Raw genomic sequence first — 26,924 nt, 5'->3', positions numbered from 1 at the left:
GGAAGAGGAGGGAGGGGAGGACGAAGAAGAGAAAAAGAGAGGGAGGGAGGGAGGGAGGGAGGGAGGGAGGGAAGAAGACGGGAACAAGGCCGTTAGAGAAGGTTTAAAAAAGAAGAAAGAAAAATTGATTAATTTAATTTACAAGAACAGGAACAAGAAAAGCAGAGAGACTGGGTGAGAGTCAATCTTGACCCTGAGAAGTAACTATGAAAGGGGGTTTGCGGGAAAGTCGGTCTTGTTCCTGTGTCGGTGGATGAAAGACACCCACTAAAGCTCTTTAGTTCCGTGGCACTAAAACCAAACCCACTCCACTTCCTCGTGCCTGCTTCTCCCCCTTCCCAATCATTGTTGTTACGGTCAATCGTTCCCAGCAGGATTTACAGCTTCGCTGCTGTGCAATGCGCATCATATGAAGATCTGTGATTTACAGAATCCCAAATTCACCTCCCTCATATCCCTCTAGATTCCATTCTAGACGAGGCTGTACGCCGGTGGCCGTTCCTTGCGCCCGTGCGGGGAGGGGGAGAAGCTTATAGCTTGCGCGGAGGGAATCCTCGGCCGGCTGTTCTCACGGGACTAGACACGACCTGACGAATTACCGGCTAGCCAGGTGTTATCATTCAACCGACACTGCACACATCAGCTTAGAGCCTAGAATGCTATTGAATCCGTATAATATTCAAACAATACAGCTATGATCGGCCCGGAAGTCTCAACCACGCGACAATGGGGCTCTTCCGGAAAGAAACCACTGGGACAAGATGGCCAAACCGACTAACAGAAAAGAAAAACGGCAATCTGTAACGGGACGAGCATGATTGACCATTTCCGCCGGCAAGGGCCAGGTTGAAACTAAAAATTCTGAGCGATGCTGACCTGGTTGGGAAGATCATAGCCAGCATTCGCGCAGTATCCACAGTATAGGACGCGGCCAGAAGGACCAAGTCGAGGACACCAAATGCATCGAGGCTAGGGACAGCGATACCCCTTTCCCGTCTCTTTCAAGGAGGTAAAGAGGGGTTGAACCGTCGGGTCCAACCCGATGTGGAACAGCTTGTTAAGGGGGGGGGTTTGTAGCATCTGTGTCAGTTTTTAACGGCGAAGGAGTTCCCCGTATGGGTCAGTCTGTCATCCTTTTGCAAAGGATAGACAACGGACAGCAGATTTTCGGGATCGCGACACACCATCTAGCAGCGTGCATGCGACAGCTAATCAAATGCACATAACTCGGAGAAAGCCTGTCAAGTCCAGTCCTGTAGAGAGACAATCGATCAGTCATCCCTGCCCGCGCGAGGATGATCATCATTTCCTTTCATGGTTTGCAGCAGTTCGGCCTCAGACTCTATTTTGAGGTTTAGCCCCATTGGCCGGAAAAGAGCTGCATGAGCACTTCCATGCATCTGGAGTCAACGACAGTCTTCTCTCCTTTGATCCTCTGACTGAGCATACTGCAATGTACCGCCACTTGTTCAGCAGAAGGACTTCTCGACATGGGATTTTGGTAAGAACATTGCAATTCACTATACAGCAACCCATTGCCACAGGTGATGATGACCAGTCGGCACTTTTGTTTCGCTTGCCGGCCGCTGGGTCCCGGATCCACCGTTCGAGTCAGTCACATCCAGACCACCGGACTCGGTACAAGAGCTGGAGCTACCTTTGAGGCTTTGACAGCCTGAGATATGTAGCAGTTACCTGTCAGCGACTTGACTTTGAATCAACCCACTATCGGATCGAGGGACCGGGTTCATGCAGGTTATAATTGCGATCGCAGGGTCATGATTGAGGGATCGGACGGTCTGTCCGCGATAATCCGTTCGACAGCGCAGATTGATATGACCATCCGATCTGAAGATTGTAACATAAATAGTACGTCAAGAACCACTGTGGCAGAATGCTCTTTTGCCTCCGGAAGATGGGTCTGAATAGACCAAAACCTCTGGGAAAGAGGCAACCAAAGGCAATTCCGATCATCACACACCGCAATTTGGCATTCTAACCTGGAATTTTGCGAGCTCAACTGGTTGAATTCTACGGACAAGTCAAGTGAGAGAATCGATCTGGCCCAGCAGATGGAGCTCTGCAGAGATTATACAAAAGACTCGGAAACACAGGGAGAGAGGCCTTCATCTCATCATCCATGGTTCGTGAGCGGGAATCTTCCCTGTTGGGGCCCGCCACTTGAAACCGAGCCCCCGATCCGGAATCCCCGTCGCGGATAACGACGTCTGTCATTTGTCCCATGCTTCAGCATGTAGCTACGGCTCTGTCTGACCGAAACTAGGGGCTCGATCAATCAGTGACTATACATAATTCTCTCGCCATGAACTGGGATTTATATATGTCATCCCCAAGACAATAGTCACTCCTCTCCATTGAACCACACCCGCCCTATTTTCCGGTCCTACTCCTTCTAGAAGCCCCAGCGAAGATCCCCTCGCGTGAGCTCCACAAAAGTCACAAATATACAAACCGCGAATCATGATGCAGTAATGACCAATGGTACTTTCGCAACTCCACATAACTGAGCCTAAGATCACTCACTAGCTCCAATTTCATCTCACAGTTTCCTCCAACCAGTCCTGATCCAGCCCGCATGATGCTCGCTGCCGCCCCCGGGCGGGCACTTCGAAACGAACCCTGGTTTACATCTCAACTCCCCCGGTCTGCACAGTACATACTAATTTAATATCACTTCCGGTTGCAATATCGACCGAGCTCATATGATAGATGACATTGACGTGCCTTGGTCTCTCCTTGAAACGACGGTGCAATTGAGCGAAGTCTTGGCCTTCCTGTATACAGTACCTCTGCCCTTATAGGGATAGCATCGTAGATCCTGCTAACCTCAATCCTTCCATGTTTGAATATGATCAAAGTTTCAGCGCACATAGAAAAGTTACTCTCTAGCTTCAGACATACTCAGTAGACCCAGAGCCAACGAAGCTCCACGATCTGCCTCCCAGCCTGTAGTACTAGATGGTCCCGAGCTCTAGGAACAAAGTAAGTTCATACAAGACACAAGCTCCTCAAGGACACACGCATCTTGTCCTCTTCGGCCAACTCAACACTCCATTCACAGCCTGACTAGCACCCCGAGGACAACCGAAGAAGTTTACCGCGACAAACTGTCTCCATCCCAAAGATCCCTAGAAAATCGCGCTCAAAGCCCAGATATCTCAGGTTCCGGAAATCACAACACAGAAAGTCGCCACGGAACAACGCAGCGACTAACATAATCGATGAAGAACATCAACTAAACATAGAACCCAACCGCCATCGCACAAGCACACTAATATAACTCCCCATAAACTGCTATGGTTATGAGTTTCCTACTAAAAACTGCATGTCGTATACACTAAATTGCAGACATTCATCCCTAATGCTACCTAAACACGAGTGGCGCGTTTCACCACCGGGGTCAATATTCCACAATCCTGGTATATAAGAGTCCAGGGGGGAGGAGGCCGGGAACTCAGGAGCCAGCCTGGCACCTCACCTCATTTCCCCTTTCACTTCCTTTTCTTTGAGGCCGGTGACAGCAGCGCACGCACGTACGCAGTTTCACACTCCGCTCAGGCCCTCGCTGTCATTTTCACATCCCTGTTCGGATCATCCGTTGGAGGAACCGGATCTAAGTACCGCGGGTTGATCTTGTCGCAGACCGTTGCGGATGCAGTGTATAGATCTGCTGCCGTAAGATGAATGAAGGGAATGCGGGGTCGGGTTTGAGAGGGACTCCCTGTTTTTCTTTATTTTGTGGGATGCTGGAATGAATTGTCGTCCGTGTAATCCTCAATACGGCCTACAGTACAGTGATTGGATGGTGGGTTGATTATGGGATATGCTAATTGAGCGGTCGGTTCTTGCATCATTACTCGTACTATATACTGGTTGTAAGCCTACATGCATACTCAAGGCACTTACCAGTCCCCTACTGAAACACATACACCATCCCTGCGCGATCGACACTCACGACCATCCCATACGGCGCCCGTAACACCGCGATATCCTGGATGAAGTCCAAGTGGCTCTTCAGGAGTTGCTGTTGCTGGAGACTGATCACCGTGGATCGGGGAAGTCGTCCGCTACTGCTGCCTTTCTTGCTCGCGCCACCACTGCCGCCCTTGGTGTTGCTACTGCCCGTGGCGCTGGCCGAGGAGGAGCTATTCGGGATATGCTCGGTCGTCATCAGGAGTGAGGGACCGGGTTGAGAGAGCTCATAACGCGGCTTCTGCGTCGCCCCGCCATCAGTAGATACGGCATCGAGTCCACTGACTATGGTTGATAGTTCCGGGCGCGCAAGATCCCAGAAGCGGATTTTGCGGTCGCAGCCGCCCGAGACAATAAATCCGCATCGGGTGCTGCTGTCGCGGCCGTCGTCGGGGGAGTCGTAGCCCACAGCAAAGGCACAGATCCCGGCCGGGCCGCTGGACGCGGAGGGTCCCGATGGGTGGTCAGCGGGCCCCGGGGCTAGCCCTTCCATCGCGAACCGGCTAAGCATGCCTTCCGGTCGGTCGCCTTCCACGTGCCAGGCTTCATAGTCTCGCGCACCTAGATAGGCTGATTTGGGCCGGTTGTCGGATTGTACTGCGCTGGGGCCGGAGACGCTGGCCCCCGGTGAGTCAGCACGGTACACTTCGCGGCAACGAACTTTCTCGATGTCCCAAACGATGATCTCGTTGCCGTGAGCACCGCTGCCGGAAACGCAGACCCAGCGCCCACGCCCCTTGGTTGGATGGACTTGTAGCCTGTGAATAGCGCCTGAGCTGGAAAGACCCCAGGCCTTCAATCGCACTCGAAAGCGCAAGTCCCAGAGGTCAAGAATACCGTGCGTGGTGCCCATCAAGAGCCAGTTGTGCTTACGGTCACAGCAGAATGTGGTTGGGGTCCCGTGATGTACAGGGTTCTGTAAAGAGTAGACTGGGAGCATGGTCTTCATATCCAAAGCTAATACACGGCAGGTGTTAGTTGCAATCAGCAGTGTCGATTGTGCTTCCATGCGAAAGTGCTCCATCCAAATGGCATACTCGGTGGTGCCATCATCGGCCGGAGGTAATTGATATTCGCGCACGAGCTGAAGTTTTCCATAGCGGGCATTTCCGCTGGCGTTATGGTAGTCGACTTTCACTGCATGGATGCTGCCATCGCTCGCTCCCGTAATGAACGTGTGAGTGTTTTCAACGAATACCAGTGACTTCACTTTCGCTTCTGTAGAATGTCGGTAGGTTTGTCGAGACCGGGGTGTTACATTTTTTTCGAGGCGAGTCGTATCCCAGATCTTCGCAGTGCCGTCGTCAGAAGCCGTGACAAAGAAAGCATGGTCTGGGGCGACAACAACACGGTTTACAGGTCCGCTGTGTTCCCCGAATACCGTCACAAGGCCGCCAGTCGGTTTCCAGACTTTGCTAGGTTCTTGTCCGCTGGCTTTCATCATTGGCTTTTTGGTGTCCACCTCCTTAACGTAGGGGCCAAGGTCGAAAAAATCCGTAGGATAGTTCTCTGCAAAAACGGAGTCGAGAAGGCGGAGGACCACTGGATCGTCACCAGCGTAAGAGTGGTTGGCATGGTATTGCTGTGGACCATTTTCTGACGCGGTCCTTACCGGTACCGTCGGAGAAACAGCCGTTTGTTCATCTTCGCGCTGCGAAGGGAGATCGACCTTACCAAATGCATTTGCGGGACTTGTGCTGGTTTCCGCATATGCCTTGGCGAAGTCCCTACGATTGAGCAAGCTCATGGCGCTCGACTTTCTCTGGACTCCACTGGCTAGCCTTTTGATTGCCGGATTCTCCGCATCCGTGGGCGTTGATGAGCTATCTTGGCCTGGGCTCTCTCGACCTCCGGACACTCGTCGTTCAGCGTCTGATCCAGGTGGTGAGGCAGGCCCAGCAACTCCAGGCGAGGATGCAATTGGTGATGCAATTGGAGAATTCTCGGCCCTGATGTTGTTTATAGCGATCGGACGTGGAATGGTCAAATGATCTGTCAATTGGCTTCTGGAGCGAAGATGTTTCCTGCGGGATTCCGGCCTGCTATCAATCGAAGTTGAGGCATCAAGCAGAGCATCAGTGATCGTGTGTGGTCTTCGGTCTTCGGTCTTGGCGTTATCGGTGTTTCCGAGTGAATTTCCGCGAGGCCGGGTATTCTGTGTCTTGTCGAAGAAAACAGTTTGTGGGGTAACACCATAATGAGTCAGGGTAATGGCGTTGTTCAAGGGCGAGGGTCCCGTATCGTTGTCTCTAGACTGCCGGGCGATGACTCTCCAGATGAATTCCTTGAGAGCAAGAAACTTCGGCTCATCCTCTTGGCCCATTCCAATGTTCCTTAACCGAGCAAGCCACTGCTCGTCCTCTTCGTTCCTCGCTTGCGTACCCATGGACAGACTCGAACTCTTTTGGCCCCATCTTGGGATAGCACTGTCAGCCCCGACGAATGCGAAGTTTGCTTCTCGGGCTGTTGCTTTCCAAAAAAGACCCTTCTCAACATTTGACGCCCAGACAAATGCCAACTCATATACGGTCCTCGAAAGTGGTCGTTTGAGGGCGTCGAGCAACTCCCCCTCGGTGAAATTGACAATCTTGACTTTCAGGAACGGCTGGACAAGAGGGGTCAGAATAGAGTATTTGTCCGCCACAGAAAGAAATCTGGTTGACGCAACGATGAATTGGACAGCCGCCTCGCGGATCCAGGCATTTGGATGCACCAAGAATCGGACTACAATATGGATTAACTCCCATATGGTCGATCTTTGAAAGAGGCCAAGTCCGCCCATTGCAGCCAGCGACCTCAGTACCCGTTCGACAACAAATTCCTCCGGATCAGTCATTGACTGTACCATCAGTGGCAAGATGTACTGCTCCAGGCTGGTGGTACCAGCATAAGCGGCAACGCCAATTACTGCCTCGAAAAAGGCACATTTCAAGATCCAATCCCTGTCATTTAGGTAAGTGTTCAAGTGGCTAAGGATTACCTCGTTGGTCTTGAGATTGCCAAAGAAAACGCAAAGCTCTGACACGGAACCTAGGAAGGCACGACGGACCGAAGCGTCACTGTCGGTCAACATGGCTTTGGTGTGTGCTTCGAAGTATTCAAGGAGGTCGACCCTTGCAACATCGTAAAGGTTATGGTAAGTTGCATCTTCAGTCCATCTGGGCTCAGATCCGGCCGGTATCAAGGCTGGCAAACGTGTGTCAGAGCGCAGAGCTTGAATCATGTCCAAAAATCTCAAGGATGAGTGTGCAAGCGATGCAACGCAAGATGCATATGCAGCCCGCACCAGTCGGCTGGGTTTGGAGTTGTTACTAGGCACAAATGGTTGCAGCCTCGGAAAGATATACTCGGAGAACAGGTAAGCATTAACGGGAGACACAACTTGAACCGTCTCCAGTAACTGAGCGAGAGCACGAATAGCCGCTACCTTAACTGTATCCGTGCGATCGTTGAGAAGAGTCATGATGTAAGGGAGTATCCTGTCTAGCTTGGCCTCATCCGACAGTCTTTCGGCGAAGGCAAGCAGAATATCACAGGCCTTAATTCTGGCGGATGATTTGGACGTATTACGCAAGTTTGAGACAACAAGGGCCAGAAATATCAGCACCCCATCATCCCCTTGTTGCTGGGACTTTGCCGGCATGGGCCCGTAATGTGGAAGGTCTAGTTCCACGGGAAAAGTTTCGCCTGTGAGCCTCGGCCGGTTCCGGTTTGATCTATCTTTGGTGGTTGCTGGTGAAGCACCCAGGAAGTAGGATATTTTATCGAAGTCAAGGTATACTCTTTCGATGCGGTCATCGGCCTCTCCTCGACTGGCAGAGCCTGGCTCAACTTGAGCCCTGCCCGACGATGGGTCAGTCATGAGAGACATATATTGATGTAGGAAACTGTAAAAATATTCGGGAAATGCCTTGTCCTTCCAGAAGTTTAGGTACTCCTCTGCGGAGTATCTGGACTCTGGGTCGAGTTGGATCATATGGAGAATCAGGGCACGAATTTCCGGATCCTCGATCTTGATCAACTGGCTGTGTTCCGGGCTATATTCACCTTTGCGATACTTGTAAATTTGGCTTAAAGTGAAGATAGGAGCCTCTAAAAAGAGTTCGGCGATGACGCAACCCGCACTGAAGATGTCCATAGCCCAATTCACATGGCGGCTTCCGGGCTCTTCACCAGCTTCGAGAAACCTTTCGGGTGCCAAGTAGCAGGTCCGACGACCAGAAGTATCGAAATAAAATGAGAAGTCCGCCGGATTGTCCTCCGGAAGGAATGTGGGTTTGAACGAAGACGAAAAGTCCGACAGGTAAAGCCAATTCCAAGACGTGACCAAGACATTCTCGGACTTGATATCGCCATGAAAAACGTCAAGTGAATGACAATCTCTCAGCGCACAAAGTAGTTGAAAGGCGATCCACTTCTTCTCAATCTCCTCGGGAAATGGACGAGTACTGTGGGACATGGTCAAAGGACAGACCGTCGTGGCGAGTGTTCAGCAAGCATACCTCATTCGATCATAGAGAGAGCTATGGATGTACTGGCGGACGAGATAACCACCGGTGCTGGTCTCGAGTATCCTCTGGTAGCTTAGGGCATTGGGCACGTCGGCCAACAATTTGCGCTCCCCTACCGCCGGTGTTAGAGCCCCTGCGAAGGCGACATAACTATATTGCGGCCTTCGGACTTACGAAGAATAGCTTTGACATATGGCTCCAGCTTCATACTGGGGTAAGGCTTCATTATTACCTTTACGAAAACGAGACCATTCTGCTGTCTGGCTCGGATACTTTTCATGAACCTGCCACCACCCATGGACTTCTCATATGCCAGGTCCGACAGTTCGGGAACGTCGATCCCCGCCGAACCCGCGGACAGGGTGGTGAGTGAATAGCCTTGGCCCATGATGATGATGGGCCTTCATCTCCTAGATATGGCAGAGCAATATTTCACCCTTCACACCTAGTCTGATGAGGAGTATTCAGGAAAATTTGTAGGAAGCTTGGATGACGATAATTCAGCTGAGACCGAGCCAGCTAAGCTGGAAATAATGGTTGGTAGGTGGTCGGTCATGGTGGATAACGTGAAGCCGCGCCCGACTGGGTCAAAGGTTCATACTGATCACATGACTATGGATAAAGGCGGTCAGAGACGGCTTCGCTTCTGCGATAACTCACATAGATCGATCGACTCATTGTGTTTCTACTCATGATGCTTGACAGTGCCAAGTTCGCCCACAGCTCTTTCGACGAAGTCATTGTCTCGACCCTCCGTCTACGCAGGAGATAGAATGGAGAATCTTCTCGGAGAGGGAATTAAATGCTAACCGCCCGTTTCCCACGCAAACCTACCTTCTTAGTAAAGTAGTGGGAAATAAGATGATTGACAGCGGAGCTCAGCCGGTCATGTTACGATATATACACATCACTCGCGTATTCATAGACGGTGAAGATCAATTTACAGCACATATTGTCTCTGGCGAACTATAAATCACCAACTCATTGATGCTCCCATCATTGGCCACAGGATGGAATGTGGCTGCAATGGTGTCCCGTGGAGCTTGTTTCGCCAGCGGGTTCATGGCTCCGAGTGAGCCAATCATGCCGCCTTTGTTGAGACTGTCGCCATCCTCTCGGGACGGAACACCTCAGATGCACTTATTTAGAACGGTCGCTTTCAGCTGCACAGAGAAACTCACTCAACGCTATGGATTAGGACTACATTCATAAGAGTCAGATCCCCTTTCCTGCGGTCATCTCTCCGCAGTGATCTCTTTCCATCCCTGCTGATGAAACTTAATGCCATAGTTTCTCCCTCAGGTACCGTATCACCGGTACAGGTATCATTCAGTCCCTGGCCCCTCCGGTCAAGGTTGACGTGCGTTAAGTTCCTGAAGACTTGTTCACCGACAGATCATTCGCCAATCCTCCGAGAGGTTAGCACCTGGAGAAAAAAGCCCAATAAGAGCGAAAGCAAAATAAAGCTTATTTTTCCAGGTTCACCTTCTGTTCACCCTATTTCTCTCTTTTGCTTGACACATCGGCTTTCTCTTGTTGTCTTCCGCTACGTATCGCTAGCGAAATTAGCTACCAACACTGTGCCTAAGTCAAATAGTCTTTGGGGGCACGAGCTCAATCTGCTCGCCCCTTGGCTTTTCTCAAAATGGGATCCTCTGTGGCGTCACTTCCGCCCGGCGATCACGACCACATAGACATTCCTATTATCGATGACAATGAACCCCTCATCGAAGTCGTTCGCAAGTTGCAAAAGTCATTACTTACCCAAGCAATCCGATGAAGAGCTGGTCAAGCTGACTCGCTGCTGTCAATTAGCTACTTAGTACTAGCGATTTCCGAAGTCTCCTATTCTTTCGAGGAGTTAAGATTCTCACCCTGCGGACAGAAACTTAGGTTACTGCTGTATTCCTTAGCAGAGAACTCTCACAACCCATGTATCATCTCTGCACTCATGTAAACATCTCTACGCATGCAGCTGCAAGCAACTCTGAGCTGACGTGCTGCAGGATTCTGAAGTGGGAATTCAACAATGCAGCCGAGAATGACTGGGGCTTGAACGAGGGTCGCGGCTATGCATGTGAGTACGTTGCCTGGCAGTTTCTCTGTCACGTCAATCAGCGCGAGACTATCGAATATTTGCTGGAGGAGCTCCCCAACCCTGTGAACAATTCCATCAATCTTACCCAAGCGGAGAGGGGTACATCGGGGTTTGCATCCACAGGCGATGAGCAAAACGTCAACCGAGATGGTGAAAGGACACCTCTCCTACTAAGCTCGTCCTCCTCGCTGTACCGCTTTTTTGGTGGAAAGAGGCGCGCAGGAAGTACCTCTGATATAGCAAATTCTGGAAGCAACGTCTCATCGGCAGACGCTTATGAGCTCGTGAAGTACTCCATGTTCTTCGGACTGAGCGCACTGGAAATCGCAGCTATCGCGGAAGCAAAGAAATTTCTCAGTCAGAAAGTTGTTCAGAAAGTGATTGACAATATTTGGAACGGGGAGATTGTTTTCTGGGACTCGCTCAGTGTTCACTCCACGAAGAAACCGCAGTTCTTCAACAAAAGGTAAGGGCTTCACACACCAAGAACAAAGAGCACCTGGCATATCGCTAAACAGGATACATCATATAGGACAGCAGATCCGTACTCTCGGTTGAGGGTTCCGGTGTATCGCAAAGCATTTGAGGCTGCATTTTTTGTGTCCTTCTTGTTTCTTTACTATGCTGTTCTGGTAGAAAGGAAGCCCACTGGGATAGGCATCTTCGAAACATTGATGTACATCTGGATCGCTGCTTTTGCCTATGACGAGTTCAGTGGCATGACTGATGCGGGAATGGTCTTCTACCAGATGGACTTCTGGAGTGTTTGGAACATGGCCATTATCGGCACTGGTCTTGCCTTCGTTATCATAAGTGAGTTATGCTTGGACACAAGGAATATGTCTCGTTGCAGATTTCGTCACTTTCAGCTGGGCGCAGTCTCTGTGCAAGCAGGTTCTTGACAGGAGCGACTGCATGATATCCACTAACTAACCAAATGAAATATCAATAGGGGTCATCGGTTTAGCAAAGAAAAGTGATTACATCACCGACTTGTCTTTCGACGTCTTGTCATTAGAGGCTTTGTTTCTAGTTCCTCGGTGAGTCCGGGGGTCCCTGTGCCATCATGGTGATACGTGTTTCAGCTGATTCTGACACATGAGAGCTGAACAGGATCTGCTCCCTGGTGAGCTTGAATTCCTATTTTGGAAGTCTGGTACGCCATGCCTGCGGATCATGCATGTTTTCCTAGATTCTGGGCTGACAGTTCTATGCATAGATCCCAGTTCTCAAGGAAATGGTGCGCTTAACCGGCCGCCCCGTTGTCGCAGGTGGCGAGGAAGCTGATAAACTCATCTAGACCAAAGCCTTTTTCCGATTTATCCCTGTGATAGTAGTGTTGTATCTGGGTGGGCAACCCCAGATGACGCATTCAAGAAAGCCTGATGCTAATGCAGTGGGGTATGTTCCTGCAGGGTTCTTGACCACGTTCACCATGCTCGCCCGTGACCGCCTCTCTCTCAGGCAAATGTCGTGGATTTTGGTGAAAGTGTTCTTTGGGTATGGCGGTGTAAGCCCCTGATTGTCGATCGCTTCTCCAACTAACAGGGAGAGACAGCTCGAACGTATTGGGCTTCGTGGGTTTCTCCCTTGTCTCTTGGTGCTCGGATTTCTGCAAGACTGACGGTGGCTGAAATGATTGGAAACAGGACATCGCTCACGATGTAAGTCTCATGCACTAGACGGGCGCCATGCAATCTTGATTGGAAGCCGTCAGGGATCTTCGGAATCGATTGGCTATGGTGTTAAGTTTGACTGACGCGCTAATTCTTAGATTTCCCCGATCTTCGGCTACGGTTTGATGTGTGTTTTCCCTTCTACTTTGTACCACCTACTGCGCCACAGATGCCATGAGAGGTCCCGGTCGCATACGCCTGCGATCACGTTTGGCGTTTCCCCTGTCGGTGATTTACCTTGTATACCTTGTTTCCGAGTCCAGTCCTTTTTTGCTCAGTTGCATCCGAGGGTGGCGATGCCAACTACGAATGTCGTAGGGCCATTCACCCAATGCTCCGAAAGCCCGTTTAGTGACGCTGGTGCTGCCGGGCCCGCCAATCGGACGCAACTCGAGAGAGTCAAGCCTCACAGCATCTCGGCATCGATACGAACGACCCCTATCCATCACTCCAATTCTAGTTAGGAAATTGTGGCTAATGGACATTGATTCGCAGGTTGATTTTTGTCTCCATGACCAATCTATTATTGCTCTCGTCGCTGGTCAGCCTTATGAGCATGAGTCTAGAAGGGGTATGTACTGTACACTATGTCTGGTGGCTGACTTGCGCACTTCCTCATTTGCCTAGCATGGCTAACCGGCACTTCCTCCACTTTTCTTCCTATCCAGGTCATGGCCCATGCTAAAGAAGAGTACCTCTTTCAGTAAGCTCTATAATCGATCTATTTTTGATCAGACAGAGTAACTTACGCCGGGAACTAGACTGTCGATTTACGTCTTAGAAAGCAGCAATTCGCGAAGATTGACCTATTTCATGCCTCCTTTGGTCAGTCTATCGCGCTCACCTGAACATGCACTTAAGAATGTGTCGCTAACAATAGCATCGGTTACGCTATAGAATCTCATCCCTCTTCTCTGTATTCGGCCCTTGAGGCTCTTTTTGTCTGCAGAGCATATTCGCCGAGTCCGTATCATGTTGCTCCGAGCAACCCACCTCCCCTTTGTTGCATTGATCTGGGCTTATGAATCTAGCCGCCGCTATGTCTCGCGGCGAAGTAGCCAATTTCCACCAACAGCCACGACGGGAGGGGGCAGTCGCCCTACCTCGTCTTTTCAAGCTGGCTTTCCTCTCTCCACGCACCATGCCCCGCTACAGACCTCCGCATTTGAGGGACGGCCCTTCAGGCCCAAAAAGTCTAAGGAACGATTATTTCCTGGACAGGCTAGGCCTATTGACCTTCCGGACATGGCCGATGAAGTAGAGAGGTTAAGAGCTCAAGTGGAACGAGTAGCCACAACTGTGGCCTTCCTCCGCCGAGCTCATTGACGAATGCTCGTCAGTAGCTGGCAACAGGAGGGTTTACGGCCAGAATCGAAGATAATCGTGCTGTAGCCTGTTAGGCGCACGCACCCGCTGCAGGGCCGGCTTTATAGCCTAAGCTTTAGCGCGAGCACCGGCCAGCGACCGACTGTGAAGTGGATTGCGTTCATAGGATTCGAGGCCTTGGGTCACAGGCAGGGATTTATTGTCTCATCTAAGCAACGATCATTCTCTTTCGGATCAATAATCTCGTGGGAGAGATTCGCTCTGGATAGCTCATGTACAGTGCCAATATGGTTGCTTTTTTCATTGTTCCTTGGGCGGTCGCAGATGTCACCTATGTGTGACTATTATGCTAGTCATTCTCAATCTCTTTTTGGCCTACGTTGTTTTCATTATCGGGGTTGCTTTCTGTTCCTGCATTCAATGACTACGGTATGATAGGAAGAACCCCGGATGCCTTCTTTTCTGTCGAGAGAATGAACTGCATTCATGACATGAACATAGATCTTTTAGGTAAATGCAGAGCTGATCTGTAAGTGGCTGCGATAGTCATAATGGGCACGGGAATTGAAACCGTTTGCTACGCGATCTGAATTAATACTGGCTGATTGCAATCAGACCATGCCATTTTCCAAGTTCCAAGGTTGGAGGGTGGCCCGGGATTAGGGCCGGGTGCCCCTCATTGCCCTGGTCATACACCCCAAAACTGTACTCGTACAGGTAACCTTGAACCTGGTAACTTACTTCTCTCCTCTCCGCTTCTTCCCTGAGCCCTTTCCGACACAACTCACCACTCCATCACTCACTCCGCCAACTCTTCTTCATCAACCTCTATCTCCCCTACAACCACAAAATAGCCCAGCACTTTCATGGATATTTCTCTTTCAAAAGCCACTCGTCCAACCGAAGAATAACGCCTCAGTACCAACACCATGATGCTCTGTGACTATGAATCGGGATGTTCAATCCTGTCCTCTCGTTTCCTCAGCCATCGGGGCAGTGTTTGTCAATCATACCTGGCGACACGCACTGTTGCGTCGCCAAGCAAGTCACCTGAAGTTACCGAACTGTCGGGTCCCAGCTAATCCTTTTTCATCCGCAGCAAGAAGAGCAGAAAATTGATCAGAGGAAAATGGAAAATGAAAAATCGCGCCCGACCGCTGCCAGCGGTCCCATTCAACAATAATGATGCAGGCGCTGCTGATGCCCGTTATTCTCCATCAGCCCTGGTTGGAACAGGCAATCCCACCTCCTGCCCCCCTCCATCCATGGACTGGGGTTGATTCCATTTCCCTCTTTCCCCCTCCTCTTGTTCAAGCGCCGCCGGCTGTTCCCTGGCTGCCGTTGCTGTCACTCTTCCCCTCTATCCGCTGGCCTCTGCATCTCGGGTCCCTGCTCATTGCTGTTAATTCCATCCAAATGAATCTCAAAGCTTGTGTTCAGGACGGCGTTGTCCGTTGACAATCGAACCATGCTCTACTCCCAGTCAACCCCTCCTTGTTTTCTTTACAGCGTACAAGAGTGACGGGCAACTTGGCCTGATCACACTCTTCCGGCGCTAATTAATTGTGCATAATATCTAATTGTCGCGCCTATCTGGATGCTGCAGACCAAAGGCTGCAGTCCACTTGGTTCGGCCCTACCCAGCTAGACCTTGCACACCCCCTTCTCGTCAAGTCGCTTTCACCCATGCAGCGAATTCCCCTCAAGTCTGCCTTGCCTGATGAGGCGTCGGTCTTCTCGCTTTTACCTCACTCCTCTGTGCCCCATGCGGCGGATGCTGTACTCCAATTGTCATATGGCATTGTAGTCGTCATTGCTTTCAGCCGCTGTTCATGGTGCGCCACTCTTTCTATCGCACAGCAGCATTACTACTGAGTCGCTTTTCACCCAGAAAAAAAATCTTATATATTATCCTCGCCGTCAAGGCTGAGTTACATCTCTTGCATTGCCAATCACTTCTAGATTGATTTGCCGTCGACCAAGACTTTGTCGGAAATATTAATAGCTTCGATATCCCTTTCGTTGTGTATCATAAACCAACACCCGTGCTCTCAGTATCTCTCACCACAATCTCTGGCAACCCAGGCTACTTCGTTGTCAATCATGAACTTCACGCCCGTCCAATACCCGGCACCTTCGCCCTTCGTTAGCTCAACGTCGGATGACCACTCGATGCTAGACACCACTTCAGCATATGCGTCACCTATGTATGCAGCGTCTTTCGATATGCACAGCTCTCGATCGCTAGCTGGACTAGGGATTTCACACCTTGGGATGGAGACTTTTCCGTCTGAAGCAGAATCGTACCCGCGTTCGGGACTACCTATTTTGTCAGATAGCAATTGGTCGGATACCGTCATGAGACCCGAGACCTTCCTCCAAACCCCTCCGAGATACAACCATTTGCCATCGACAACCCACTATGAGCCGCGAAGTGGTGTTCGAGAGGCTGCCGCCTCCCCTTCAAGCTTCTACAGTTCACATACATTCAGTACATCGCCAAGCCATGGTTCGAGTACAGAGACCGAGGGTCAGCAAGATGCAGTACCAGAAGATAGGCTATTCGAATGGCCTAGCACTCCTACTTCTGATGGTCCGAATATGCCAGTAGACTGTACCATAATGAAGGGGGAATCGGAGGAGTTGTGGGCACCGTCTCGGTTCGAGGACACGGCTCCTAATACATCTTCTGCTCTTTCGCAAATGCCACCTACGCCCGCGGGCAATCCAGGCTCAGGGATACAGTGGCCTCAAAGCGCAAGTCAAGGAAGCTCAGCCGGGTTTATTCCCGACCAGGAAACAGCACTTGGGCTGATCCCCGCCGACGTGATCTCAAGGTGGATTGAAGAGGTGGTCGGAGCTCCTGACGGGGCGCTGAAGATACCATCTGCCAGTGGTCTGCAGTGCAGTGTGTGTGGGCATCGCTTCACTCGGCGCTCTAATTGTCGCGAGCATGAGAAGAGGCATGACCCGATGCTGAGAAAATCTTTCCCATGTGACACTTGTGGAAAGGCATATGGGCGGAGGACTGATCTCCGTAGACATGTGGAAAGTGTAAGTAACGATGTTTGGTCTGGAAGTTTCAACCACTGACGGCCGCAGACCCATCTTCAGTTGCGTAAATTCTACTGCGAGCAGTGCGGCCAGAGCTACAGCCGACAGGATACACTTAATAGGTATGTTAGCAGTTCTTCCTTGCCAGTAAGCTGCACATGCTCGGAGTCTAACGCTATGCTAGACACAAAACGGACGGGTGCCCCCGAAAGACTCGAAAGTGCAATGTGTAGAAGCAAATCAGATTGTTTCAACTTCTGCATCCTTTCACCTCACTGAGCAGCGTCCGTATCCCCCCCCCACGTGAGTGAGAGCGCAAGGACTACCGCCACACACACACACACATTGTGTACCCAGTCATGTTTGCGTGGATCGCAAGCACGAGTCCACTTTCCTTACGCCTGTATGTTTTTTTTTTGGGAGGTTGCAGTCGACTACTAGCATTGCACTATTGGGAGGCTCTTGTCCGCTTTTGCCTATTCGTTGCAAGGACGTTTATCTGCATTTTGGGTTTGTGTCTTTACTTGTCGTCGCATCGTCCTTGTTTTGGCTCTGTCTTCTGGGAAGACTTTCTGCGTTGATGTTCACTCAAGCTTGTGTTGTCTTTTGATTATCCCTGCCGCCCGCATAGAGCACATGAAACGGGATTTAGAGCATCGGCGCTTTCCGCATGGCAGGTCCATGCGGAAAGTAAGGGGACATATTCACAGCATACAATTGAATTCTTTGTTCTTCTTATTCACTCTTCTTCCCTACGCCGGTGATCCAGTAAAGCTTGTATCAGCCGGAGTTGGACGGCGAGACAATCGCGTAGATTTGACTCGGCACTAACATCCCCTAGGCTATAGTAATCTCGGCCTGCAAACAAAGAAACCCAGGTCCAGACACGGGCGGGTGCCCCTCCCAGGCAACCAAGACAGACAACTTAGCATGGATTCTCACCCGGTCGCTCCTCGGTCTCACGAGGATGCTCCTACTCGTAGTAGTCTAGCAGCCAGCTGTCTTCAGTGCAAAACAGCACCCTAGCAGGGGTGAACAATCTGGCGTGAAACAACCCAGCGCAAAACATCCTTGTCTGAATTGATTACTCCCACTTGGACCTGGTATCGTTACGGTCCCTCATAATTGAGTCCAGACAGGTTACTAGAATAACTTATCTACACTCGATATTGTCTAATCTAAACCACATGAGGACCGAACTCCGACCGGACTCCTTGACCGGCCGATATCTGAACCATGGTTGGCATATGGTAGTTGAATCCTTTTTTCGTTCCGTTCTCTTCCCCTGAGAATCACTCCCGCTTGGCTCCGCTCATGTCAGCGAGGATGGTAGGCTACCGTAGACTTTTCCCCGTCGGATCTTCCCCTTCTTTGCTCAGGTACCGTACCATGGTCCCTCCCACGGATACTGTCAGGGCTGAATCACTGACCGGTTTGTGGGCTGCTGCTGAGTTTGTGCCTGCCTCGAGGCGAGGAACTATTGCTAACTAACCTAACGTAAGTGTTAAATAAGGGGTATAGTAAGGGGATAGTTAAGCCTAGCGAGCTGATTGATGGGATTGATGGTTGGTCGGATCCGAATAAACTCTGGTCTTTAGATTGAGGAGATATGGTAGTTCGGATTTGATTTGATTTGAGTCGGTGTTCCTTGAGGTTCAACTTGTCTTTGTTGGGAATCTGGGATCTTGTCTCGGAGTCGGAGTCGGAGCGTGGCGGTGCTTTCGAAGTGGGCTCAACTTCTGTCATGTGTGTGGGGGCTTTCGGGGTATTCCGTGGGGGTTGACGGGGGATTGTGGGTGAAGTTGAGGGTCAGGTTGTAATGTGGATCGATCAGGAGTTGAGGTGAAATGAAAAGGTTTCTTTCGGGGTGGAGTAAAGTCGATGAAGATCTTGAATTCGAGGCAGTGTGAGGGATTGTGGGAATTGAAACAAGACTCCGTTGATTTGTCTGTGGAATGTGGTTAGCGCGTGGATAGGGGATACGGGGTAGGTTTCGCAGGGAACGATTGGGCATGTTGAGTGTACGGTGACAGTGTTCTATTGAGAGTAAAAGGTCCCGGGACATAAGTAATGCCTTCTGAAGCTAGACCTGGGGTTGAAAAGATAACAAATTTAGCTTCTTTAACTCTGGAAAACGGAGAGTGATATAACTTCCCACCGGCGCTTGAGGATGAAATCGTCAGCCAATTCTTTGGCTCGGCTGCCCTCCTGCATTTTTGACTTCAATCATGGCTGCAGGTACTGTGCCTTTCTGCTGATCTAAGAGTATTATGACTCTTAAGGTTTCTGGTGTTCAGTGCTGAATATCGATTTGACGATCACTGTGGAAGATCGTCTGGGACAGCTCGTATCGACGCCGGGGACGCCTGATTCGCGCTGATAGGATCTGCGCAGTCTTGCTCGTTTGAGCTGGCTTCGTGGTCTGCTTACGGGCATGAGGACTTCGGAAGTCCTTGGATCGTCATGCATTGAATTGATACACTTATTTTTGAGACTCGCCATTCGTTCTATCCATTCTCAACTGCATGTCCTATGATGCAAGATGTGCTTCTTGATCACTGGCCTACTGTGGGTGATTCATGCAGAACTATGCAAGGTCTTCACTTACATGGCTATTGCTAGCATTTCAGAGACATTAGGTACGGGTTCCAGCGTACTCGACCTTGAAAAGATCACGGACACGCAGCGAGTATTGCATCGATTCTACTACCCTCGTAGAGAGTGCAGGTATAGAGCCAGTCCCTAATAAGGGCATCGATCTTTTACGAGTTGCCTTCCTATCTATAGCTTTAAGCAGGCTTGCTAGTGTGCCATAGACGAGCTATGATGGTCTCTTCACATCCTGTCATTGATGGAGCTGTTGCATTGCCATTCGAGATTGTGACCGGACACGCAGTGCATCACGTTCTGTCATAGGTAGAAGTGTGACACATTCCAGGTTCTACATGCAGGTTGAGACCCCTCATTACTTGATTCAATAACATCCAGGCTCCACCGGTTCCTCTTTTCCAGAGGTGTAGTCAGGTAAGTGGTGAAGTTGGCTGCACTACAGCTCGTGATTCGAATTGAGAGCTGAAAATCTGTCTTTGGTGCCATTGATCCGAGTCCAGCACATGATCATACTCAGTATCGAATAACAAGTCAAACTGGCTGCAAATCACTCTCGTGTGCATCGAACTACCGGGACAGCGCAGCATGTTGTGCAACCCTGTCAGGATGAGAACTCCGCACGAGGGATTCTGCCACCGCTCGGGGGGCCGCTTCTTTCCCCCGCGGGAAAAATGAGGGTCAAGATAAATACACGGCTGTCCGCCTTGTCCCCTCCGCAACATCTTCGTCAGCATCCCCTTGCCCACTTTCTCTCTCCATTCTTCCACCATGAGTACCACGACAACGGTTACCGAAACGCCAAAGATTACGGCTGAGAATGTCGCAACGCTCTTTCCCGATGTCGACACTTCGCTTGCTCGTGAGGTGCTCCCGACCGCGACAAATGCCCCTGCCGCTGGGTCCAGCGACGATCTCGCCGGTTACGATGAGGAACAAGTTCGTTTGATGGACGAAGTGTGCATTGTTCTGGATGAGGATGATAAGCCCATCGGTAGTGCCAGCAAGAAGACCTGTGAGTTTATCCCCTCAATCTGAATCACCTCGGAGAGGGCAAAATTGGAGGTGGCGTCGCTGCTTATCCTTTCGCCTTCTCCCCGGTCCATACGTTGCAGGCGTCTCCCACGATCAACCTGATCGCTGACAATGGGGAATCTCGTATCTTTCCAGGCCACTTGATGACGAACATTGATCGCGGCCTTCTTCACCGGGCTTTCTCGGTTTTCCTCTTCGACTCCAACAACCGTCTGCTCCTCCAACAGCGCGCCTCCGAGAAGATCACATTCCCTGACATGTGGACGAACACCTGCTGCTCCCATCCGCTGGGCATCCCCGGCGAGACCGGCTCCGAGCTCGATGCGGCCATCCTCGGCGTCAAGCGCGCGGCGCAGCGGAAATTGGAACAGGAGCTGGGCATCAAGCCGGAGCAGGTACCGCTGGACAAGTTTGAGTTCTTCACCAGAATTCACTACAAGGCGCCTAGTGATGGCAAGTGGGGAGAGCATGAGAGTACGTTGACTCTGTTCCAACATGTGTTTGTTTTGTGCTGAAAGCTAACCAAACGAAACTGTTATAGTTGATTACATCCTCTTCATCCAAGCCGACGTCGATCTGAACATCAACCCCAACGAGATCCGTGATACCTGCTACGTCTCCGCCGACGAGCTGAAGCAGATGTTCGAGAAGCCCGGTCTCAAGTTCACGCCCTGGTTCAAGCTTATCTGCAACTCGATGCTGTTCGAGTGGTGGAGCCACCGCGGCTCTCCCTCCCTGGAGTCTTACAAGAACGAGAAGGGCATTCGTCGGATGTAAAGGTGTGGGCGATGAGACTTGGTGACGGATTCGTTTGCATTTGCATATCTATCTTAATATTCCTGTTGTCGCTGCTGTGCTCGGTTCCCCACAGACAGTGTTTCTTGAGGCTTCGGTTATTTTCTTTCTTTATTCCCCCTTCAATGCTACATGGCTAGCGGTTCGATGCTCTACTATGAGCCAAGCACATATTCTATTGTGGTTTCAAACAAGTCAAAGTAAAATGTCGGAACAGCATCCGCTTCTTTCGTATATACCATAAGCTTCACGTAGCTCAGGCTTCTCAGTCCAACCACTTCCATCATGCAAGACGGTCCTCGGCATTATAACATCCCAGTCGCCGCACCAAGACCCAGAATCTACCCCTCAAACCTAGCTCGCTCAATTAAACGATAAAATGGGGGGATATGCAGATCACCGCGACTTCGTCGTCGCATCCGTTGCCAGGAACAAGACGCAACAACCGAGAATCACCGCCCCAACGATAGTGAACATGACCTGCGTCTTCCAACCGCTCTGCACCAGCGCCGCCTGCTGGCTGTACTTGCGCACCGTGCGGATGTAGTTGGCGAACCCGGTCACCAGGCACGTCAGGCTCAGCAACCAAAAGATGATGCCCAGCGGCAGGGACATGCGGCGCTCGAGCCCCGTCGGTGGCGACTGGAAGTGGAACGAGATGATGATCGCGATCGAGACCACGCCCAGGTACATCGACAGCCGGAGCCACGAGAGGAAGGTGCGCTCGTTGGCGCAGTGGTCGCGCGCGTCTGAGGTGACGTTCTCGAATAGGAGTGCGCCGAGCCACGGCCGCGCGAGGAAGAGGTGCGGATCGCTGGGCTGGTGTCTGGTTTTTTTTTTTTGTGTTTCCATGGTCAGTCGGGTTCTTGGGGTTTGTGCTGGGGTTGAGGGTTGAGGGTCAGGGTCCGAGGAAACTTGACTGACCGGTTTGCTAGGACTGGAGTTGCGTTTGCAGCATTGATGATCGGGTTGTAAGGGGGTTTTAGGTCGGTGGGTTGGGATTCTTGTGTGGTTGTGGTTGTCATTGTTGCGGAGACGATCTTGTTCGGTGATGAGGGTATTTGAGCTCTTTCAGGTGTGCGTTGAGGGTTCACGGCCAATTTCTGGATACTGTAGAAGCCAACGTTTCGTAACTTCGGATCTCTTTATCCTGGCTTCGCACATGGTTGGAGTTTGTTTTCCCTCTGAGACCGATCGTATTCTTGAGCGCTTGGAAAAAGGTCCGGTGACAGCTATTGATGCTAGTGATGTATCCAGGCACGTGATTCAATGGTCGGCGACCATGGGCAGAATGATGTCATTGCGGCTGTCTTGCCAACAGTCATGTTGTACGGCGTACACTCTTTGGTCTCTGCTTTGAGGGACAGCAGCTGGGAGAACCATGTCTGTGCTTTTGATATTCCTTATCGACTTATCGAGACCCTTACTGCTGTCACTTGAAGCTCCTGTGGGTAAGATGACAGAAAAAGACCTCCTCAATCCGAACTCTCGCCGATCGCCTCCACCTCGGCTGTACCATCTTCTTTGGGATGTGCCAATGGTATGGCTGATGGCTGGGTTAGTCATTCGACTGCTATCAGTGAATGCGGGGCTAAAATAGTAAGATACCATGACAGACTAGAATGACAACGAGACTGGAACATTACTTCGTGAATTGTGCGGATTGTGTGAATGTATTTCCATTGGGCTATGGCGTCGTACAGGTATATGCTCCGATCGAAAGGTTGATGAGGAATGAATCAATGGGACTCGCAAATGTGCGACGTGAGTCATATCCACACAGCTCATTCAGCATAGCTGGGGAGATGCAAAAGATCGAAGACCCGCAGCCACAATACGGGGCAATTACAGTCAACTCTAAACCAAGCCAATCGCCGGCGCCGCAAATTTTGCTGCTTTGCTGCTAGACCTTCCGAACCGGTCCAATCGCCTGCGCCTGCACCCGGAGACGATAAAAGCGTCCCCCTCTCAACCATCCGAGTCGCTCAGTCGCTTTTCAGCTTGAAGCCTCCTCCTTGCTTCTTTTTATTGCTTATCAATTAGAAAGGAACTTCTGCGGATTTCGGCAAATCATGCGGGAGTGCTCCGTGCCTTATTTATTTTATCCGTAACCCTCCAATCTCCAAACCCGTTTGACTACTCAAGTCGTCGAACTCTTATCCGAAAGAAATGACTCCGCGCGATTCCGATTTTCACTCGCCCAGAATGGCAGACGAACACCAATACCTTTCTCGCTCTCCACTTGCGAGGACAGCAATTGCTCGCGATCTGGAAGACTACGCTGACGATGAAGACTCCATGCTCACCACCGACGACGATGCATCCGAGACCTCGACCATTCGCGCAGTCGGCAGTCAGCCAGGAACCAGATCCCATTCCTTGACCGGTTCATACCAGCGACCCAGCTTCTTCACGACAGTCTCGCGCGCCACCGTTGTCCCCTATCGCCCAGATCAGGAGGGAATGACCCGCAGAGAACGCGATCAAGCGATCGAGGACGAGCGGGATCTTCTCACGGACAACCACTTCATTGAACCGTCGAGGAAGAAGACTCGCCGCACGGCATCAGAGTCTGCGCCATCCACGGAAGATACTGCGCTCTTAGGAGAGGCGTCTCGTCAGCCTCAGTACGATTCTGTTGACTCCGAGGAAATCGACCGGAAGTGGGAGGAAGCCGTTACCGCCGGACTCATTCATACAACGTGGAAACGTGAAGCTCAGGTCATTGGAAAGAATGCAGCACCGTTGGTGTTCACCTTTTTGCTCCAGTATTCCTTGACGGTGGCCAGTATCTTCACCCTGGGACACCTGGGCAAGAAGGAATTGGGCGCTGTTAGTCTTGCTAGTATGAGCGCGAATATTACAGGTTATGCTAGTAAGCTCGATCCTCGCCATTGCACTTCGCGAATCAATGTGCTAATCTTATCTGCGTACAGTTTACCAGGGTCTGGCTACCAGTCTGGACACACTCTGCGCTCAGGCCTACGGCTCCGGAAGAAAGAAACTCGTGGGTTTGCAGATGCAGAAGATGGTCTTTTTCTTATGGACTATTTCTATTCCCATTGTCATTCTCTGGTTCTTCTCTGACAGGATTCTGGTCAGAATTGTGCCCGAGACAGAGGTGGCCATGCTGGCTGGTCTCTATCTCAAGGTGGTTGCTCTGGGTGCGCCGGGATATGCCTGCTTTGAGAGTGGAAAGCGGTTTGTGCAGGCGCAGGGTCTCTTTTCCGCTTCCCTCTACGTCCTTCTTATCTGCGCACCCCTGAATGCATTGATGAATTATGTGTTTGTCTGGCAGTTCGGATGGGGCTTTGTCGGGGCTCCCATCGCCGTGGCCATCACAGACAACTTGATGCCGTTGTTCCTGTTCCTATACGTGTACTTTGTTGCCGGATCCGAATGCTGGAATGGTGTAACCATGAGGGCACTGCGCAACTGGGGCCCCATGATCAAGCTCGCCCTCCCAGGTCTATTGATGGTCGAGGCTGAATGCCTCGCCTTTGAAGTCCTCACTCTGGCTTCTTCATACCTCGGAACCACTCCCTTGGCCGCGCAGTCTATCCTGTCGACCATCTCTAGTATCACCTTCCAGATTCCCTTCCCTGTATCCATCTCCGGGAGCACTCGTGTCGCAAACTTGATCGGCGCAACCCTTGTCGATGCCGCTAAAACCTCTGCGAAGGTCACCATGGTCGGCGCCGTCATCGTCGGTCTTCTCAACATGCTCCTCCTTTCCTCTCTGCGCTACTACATTCCGCGACTCTTCACTTCTGAAGAGGAAGTCATCGAATTGGTCGCGCAGGTGCTCCCTCTCTGTGCAGCGTTCCAACTCTTCGATGCCCTCGCAGCAAACTGCAACGGTATTCTCCGAGGTATCGGCCGGCAGGAAATTGGCGGTTACGTTCAGCTCTTCTGCTACTATGTCATCGCCATGCCCATCAGCTTTGGAACGACCTTTGCTCTGAACTGGGGTCTCTTCGGCCTCTGGAGTGGTGTAGCCCTTGCTCTGATGCTCGTCTCCATCTGTGAGGGATTCTTCCTCACTCAAACCAACTGGAACCGTTCCGTGGAGGATGCACTTAAGCGGAACTCCATGACTTGATATTTCTACCTGTACATTCCAACGAATGATGACAATGATGTTTTGATGATTTGTTGTTGCATTCCATTGTTTTCCAACGTACTGGTCGTGCTCATCCGAACGAGTGCGGTACATGAGTACATGTATGGGAGGCCTCGTCCAAAAGTTTTGGCCCTTCACATCGACCCCCTCCAAGCGAACTGAAATTACTCGTGTGTATATTGTGTTTCACAGCTGTGTTATACCAATCCTGTCTGGATCGAAGCCTCCAAACTCGTCTTTGTATGCTATGTTCAAGCAAGCCAACACGGCAAATGTCATTCATTAAACCCAGTTTGTATTTCATCAGATGAAGGCGCAACCCGTAAATCACAAGCAAACCTAATATTCCAGAATAGCCCAGGTCTGCTCATCGACCGTCGAGAAGATGACGCCAGCCGTCAACAGCTCGTCCCCGGCCCTGGCGACATCCGGCATCGGCAGGCTCAACTTGGCGGCAATCAACTGGGCATGCAACCCCTCGTTACTCTGCGGCTCCGTCCTCAGCAGGTTATACACCCGTCTCGCGACGGGGCTCATCGCCGGCAATGCCCGGCCACCCTCAGCCCCATAATCATCCACCCCACCCATCGACGCATCGCCCGCCCCGCCAGCACTAGCACCTCCCGCCCCCGCCGGGGCTGCCTCACCCACGGGCCCCTTCGTGAAGAACAAATGCACCGCCGCAGCCTCCAGCAGATGCACATGCACCTCGTTGATGTTAGAGACCGCACGCACGCAGTGCGCCCCGACGAACCGCTTGTTCCCGAACGACTTGAGCTTCCCGAACACCTTGGCGTACCCATTCAGCTCGGGCTGATTCTTCGCCACCGGCTTGCCCCCGTTCTCGTCCGTGTCCATGTTGTCCGTCCCCGCCGCCGACGAGTCGATCCACTGCTTCACTTCGATCTCCCCCGTGCCGTCGTCGATCTTGTATGTCACGTTCGTCGACTGCGAGCTGATGTTGCGTACCTGTCCGATGAAGCACACGCTGGCCGCTTCCGCGGAGTCGATCTGGTAGCCCGCCTCCGGGTAGGGTTGGGTCGCGTCCAGGGCTTGTTTGATGGTTATCGGGCGGAGGGTGGCGTTGTTGTAGTCGCCCTGTTGATTAGGAGGAGTCATTAGTATGGTTTGGGTGCTGTTGGTGGGTTATTGGGGCAATAATGGCTTGGAATCCGGGAAACCTATGGTGTCGAGCAAGAAAGGATTGAGGTAGAGGCTTTTACCTTTCCTCCTGATGGACTGTTATTCATCTCGCCGGGCATGAAGCCGCCTCCGCCTCCGCCTCCGCCGCCACCTCCGTAGCTGTTGTTGTAATTGCTGTAGCCGCTGTCTGATAGTAGCGTGGATTTATTAGCAGAGTGCGGGAGAGATGGGGGAGCGCAGTGAACGTGATGCGTATGAAGTGAGTGGTATTAGAGGGGAGTGGAAGAAAAAGAGAGGCAGAGGTGGAGGTAATAGACTCACCCATTATGTAGATTTGGTGGGGTATCTAGAGAAAAACAGAACTTCAGGTTGGTTTTCACACTTATTCACTGCACTCAGAAGCGACCTTGAAAGCTTGAATGATGGAAGCGCTGTCAATTGCATTTTACCGCTTCGGGACGTGTAGGAGAGACGCGTCGCGGCGGAAGACAGCCATGTTTGCAGTGTTTGTTTGATTTGCAGCCACACTCCCCTCCTCCCGCCGGAGCGACGTTGATCCCGTT

The 26,924-nt window shown here is 51.3% G+C and overlaps 7 protein-coding genes across 7 annotated transcripts; 4 read left to right on the top strand and 3 right to left on the bottom strand.

Moving 5' to 3' along the window:
• Positions 1-3,902: 3,902 nt before the first annotated feature.
• On the bottom strand, positions 3,903-9,047 carry BO97DRAFT_382261 (ubiquitin-binding serine/threonine protein kinase VPS15). Its single transcript, XM_025693290.1, has 3 exons — positions 8,679-9,047; positions 8,496-8,616; positions 3,903-8,441 (listed from the first exon to the last, which is right to left on the bottom strand). The coding sequence occupies exons 1-3, from the start codon at positions 8,890-8,892 to the stop codon at positions 3,935-3,937; spliced, it is 4,842 nt and encodes a 1,613-aa protein (XP_025556186.1). The 5' UTR covers positions 8,893-9,047; the 3' UTR covers positions 3,903-3,934.
• Positions 9,048-10,053: 1,006 nt separating this feature from the next.
• BO97DRAFT_360663 (uncharacterized protein) lies at positions 10,054-13,796 on the top strand. The gene is made up of 11 exons (XM_025692368.1): positions 10,054-10,256; positions 10,320-10,457; positions 10,511-11,068; positions 11,135-11,480; positions 11,708-11,758; positions 11,903-11,951; positions 12,018-12,102; positions 12,774-12,849; positions 12,947-12,981; positions 13,040-13,103; positions 13,176-13,796. Exons 1-11 carry the CDS (start codon positions 10,150-10,152, stop codon positions 13,602-13,604), a joined length of 1,938 nt encoding a protein of 645 aa, XP_025556185.1. The 5' UTR covers positions 10,054-10,149; the 3' UTR covers positions 13,605-13,796.
• A 1,589-nt stretch (positions 13,797-15,385) lies between these two features.
• On the top strand, positions 15,386-17,093 carry BO97DRAFT_81921 (putative C2H2 finger domain protein (Ezf)). The gene is made up of 3 exons (XM_025701085.1): positions 15,386-16,658; positions 16,707-16,780; positions 16,843-17,093. Exons 1-3 carry the CDS (start codon positions 15,708-15,710, stop codon positions 16,889-16,891), a joined length of 1,074 nt encoding a protein of 357 aa, XP_025556184.1. The 5' UTR covers positions 15,386-15,707; the 3' UTR covers positions 16,892-17,093.
• Positions 17,094-19,977: 2,884 nt separating this feature from the next.
• idi1 (isopentenyl-diphosphate delta-isomerase IDI1) lies at positions 19,978-21,287 on the top strand. Its single transcript, XM_025700370.1, has 3 exons — positions 19,978-20,280; positions 20,436-20,774; positions 20,842-21,287. Exons 1-3 carry the CDS (start codon positions 20,037-20,039, stop codon positions 21,075-21,077), a joined length of 819 nt encoding a protein of 272 aa, XP_025556183.1. The 5' UTR covers positions 19,978-20,036; the 3' UTR covers positions 21,078-21,287.
• Positions 21,145-22,298, bottom strand: BO97DRAFT_81817 (DUF202 domain-containing protein). Its single transcript, XM_025701083.1, has 2 exons — positions 22,020-22,298; positions 21,145-21,921 (listed from the first exon to the last, which is right to left on the bottom strand). The coding sequence occupies exons 1-2, from the start codon at positions 22,118-22,120 to the stop codon at positions 21,492-21,494; spliced, it is 531 nt and encodes a 176-aa protein (XP_025556182.1). The 5' UTR covers positions 22,121-22,298; the 3' UTR covers positions 21,145-21,491.
• Positions 22,299-23,078: 780 nt separating this feature from the next.
• BO97DRAFT_360655 (MATE family efflux transporter) lies at positions 23,079-25,495 on the top strand. The gene is made up of 2 exons (XM_025692367.1): positions 23,079-23,970; positions 24,032-25,495. The coding sequence occupies exons 1-2, from the start codon at positions 23,265-23,267 to the stop codon at positions 25,195-25,197; spliced, it is 1,872 nt and encodes a 623-aa protein (XP_025556181.1). The 5' UTR covers positions 23,079-23,264; the 3' UTR covers positions 25,198-25,495.
• Positions 25,496-25,557: 62 nt separating this feature from the next.
• BO97DRAFT_467529 (putative replication factor-a protein) lies at positions 25,558-26,782 on the bottom strand (the record flags this gene model as incomplete). The annotated part of the gene is made up of 3 exons (XM_025699661.1): positions 26,683-26,782; positions 26,442-26,548; positions 25,558-26,316 (listed from the first exon to the last, which is right to left on the bottom strand). The coding sequence occupies exons 1-3, from the start codon at positions 26,684-26,686 to the stop codon at positions 25,558-25,560; spliced, it is 870 nt and encodes a 289-aa protein (XP_025556180.1). The 5' UTR covers positions 26,687-26,782.
• Positions 26,783-26,924: the final 142 nt, after the last annotated feature.

Source organism: Aspergillus homomorphus, assembly GCF_003184865.1.
Source record: "Aspergillus homomorphus CBS 101889 unplaced genomic scaffold BO97scaffold_2, whole genome shotgun sequence".
In the NCBI taxonomy this organism is placed as follows: Eukaryota; Fungi; Ascomycota; class Eurotiomycetes; order Eurotiales; family Aspergillaceae; genus Aspergillus; species Aspergillus homomorphus.
Note: the sequence above shows the minus strand (reverse complement) of the source record. Positions and strands in the feature narration are given on the sequence as shown.

Coding starts and splice junctions, on each gene's coding strand:
- BO97DRAFT_382261 (XM_025693290.1), bottom strand. CDS start 8,892: ATGGGCCAAGGCTATTCACTCACCACCCTGTCCGCGGGTTCGGCGGGG. Junction 8,617..8,678: donor ATATGTCAAAGCTATTCTTC/GTAAGTCCGAAG, acceptor CACCGGCGGTAG/GGGAGCGCAAATTGTTGGCC. Junction 8,442..8,495: donor TCTCTCTATGATCGAATGAG/GTATGCTTGCTG, acceptor CATGTCCCACAG/TACTCGTCCATTTCCCGAGG.
- BO97DRAFT_360663 (XM_025692368.1), top strand. CDS start 10,150: ATGGGATCCTCTGTGGCGTCACTTCCGCCCGGCGATCACGACCACATA. Junction 11,952..12,017: donor GATAGTAGTGTTGTATCTGG/GTGGGCAACCCC, acceptor ATGTTCCTGCAG/GGTTCTTGACCACGTTCACC. Junction 13,104..13,175: donor CCTATTTCATGCCTCCTTTG/GTCAGTCTATCG, acceptor GTTACGCTATAG/AATCTCATCCCTCTTCTCTG.
- BO97DRAFT_81921 (XM_025701085.1), top strand. CDS start 15,708: ATGAACTTCACGCCCGTCCAATACCCGGCACCTTCGCCCTTCGTTAGC. Junction 16,659..16,706: donor TCCGTAGACATGTGGAAAGT/GTAAGTAACGAT, acceptor TGACGGCCGCAG/ACCCATCTTCAGTTGCGTAA. Junction 16,781..16,842: donor CGACAGGATACACTTAATAG/GTATGTTAGCAG, acceptor ACGCTATGCTAG/ACACAAAACGGACGGGTGCC.
- idi1 (XM_025700370.1), top strand. CDS start 20,037: ATGAGTACCACGACAACGGTTACCGAAACGCCAAAGATTACGGCTGAG. Junction 20,281..20,435: donor TAGTGCCAGCAAGAAGACCT/GTGAGTTTATCC, acceptor GTATCTTTCCAG/GCCACTTGATGACGAACATT. Junction 20,775..20,841: donor CAAGTGGGGAGAGCATGAGA/GTACGTTGACTC, acceptor AAACTGTTATAG/TTGATTACATCCTCTTCATC.
- BO97DRAFT_81817 (XM_025701083.1), bottom strand. CDS start 22,120: ATGACAACCACAACCACACAAGAATCCCAACCCACCGACCTAAAACCC. Junction 21,922..22,019: donor ACTCCAGTCCTAGCAAACCG/GTCAGTCAAGTT, acceptor AAAAAAAACCAG/ACACCAGCCCAGCGATCCGC.
- BO97DRAFT_360655 (XM_025692367.1), top strand. CDS start 23,265: ATGACTCCGCGCGATTCCGATTTTCACTCGCCCAGAATGGCAGACGAA. Junction 23,971..24,031: donor GAATATTACAGGTTATGCTA/GTAAGCTCGATC, acceptor ATCTGCGTACAG/TTTACCAGGGTCTGGCTACC.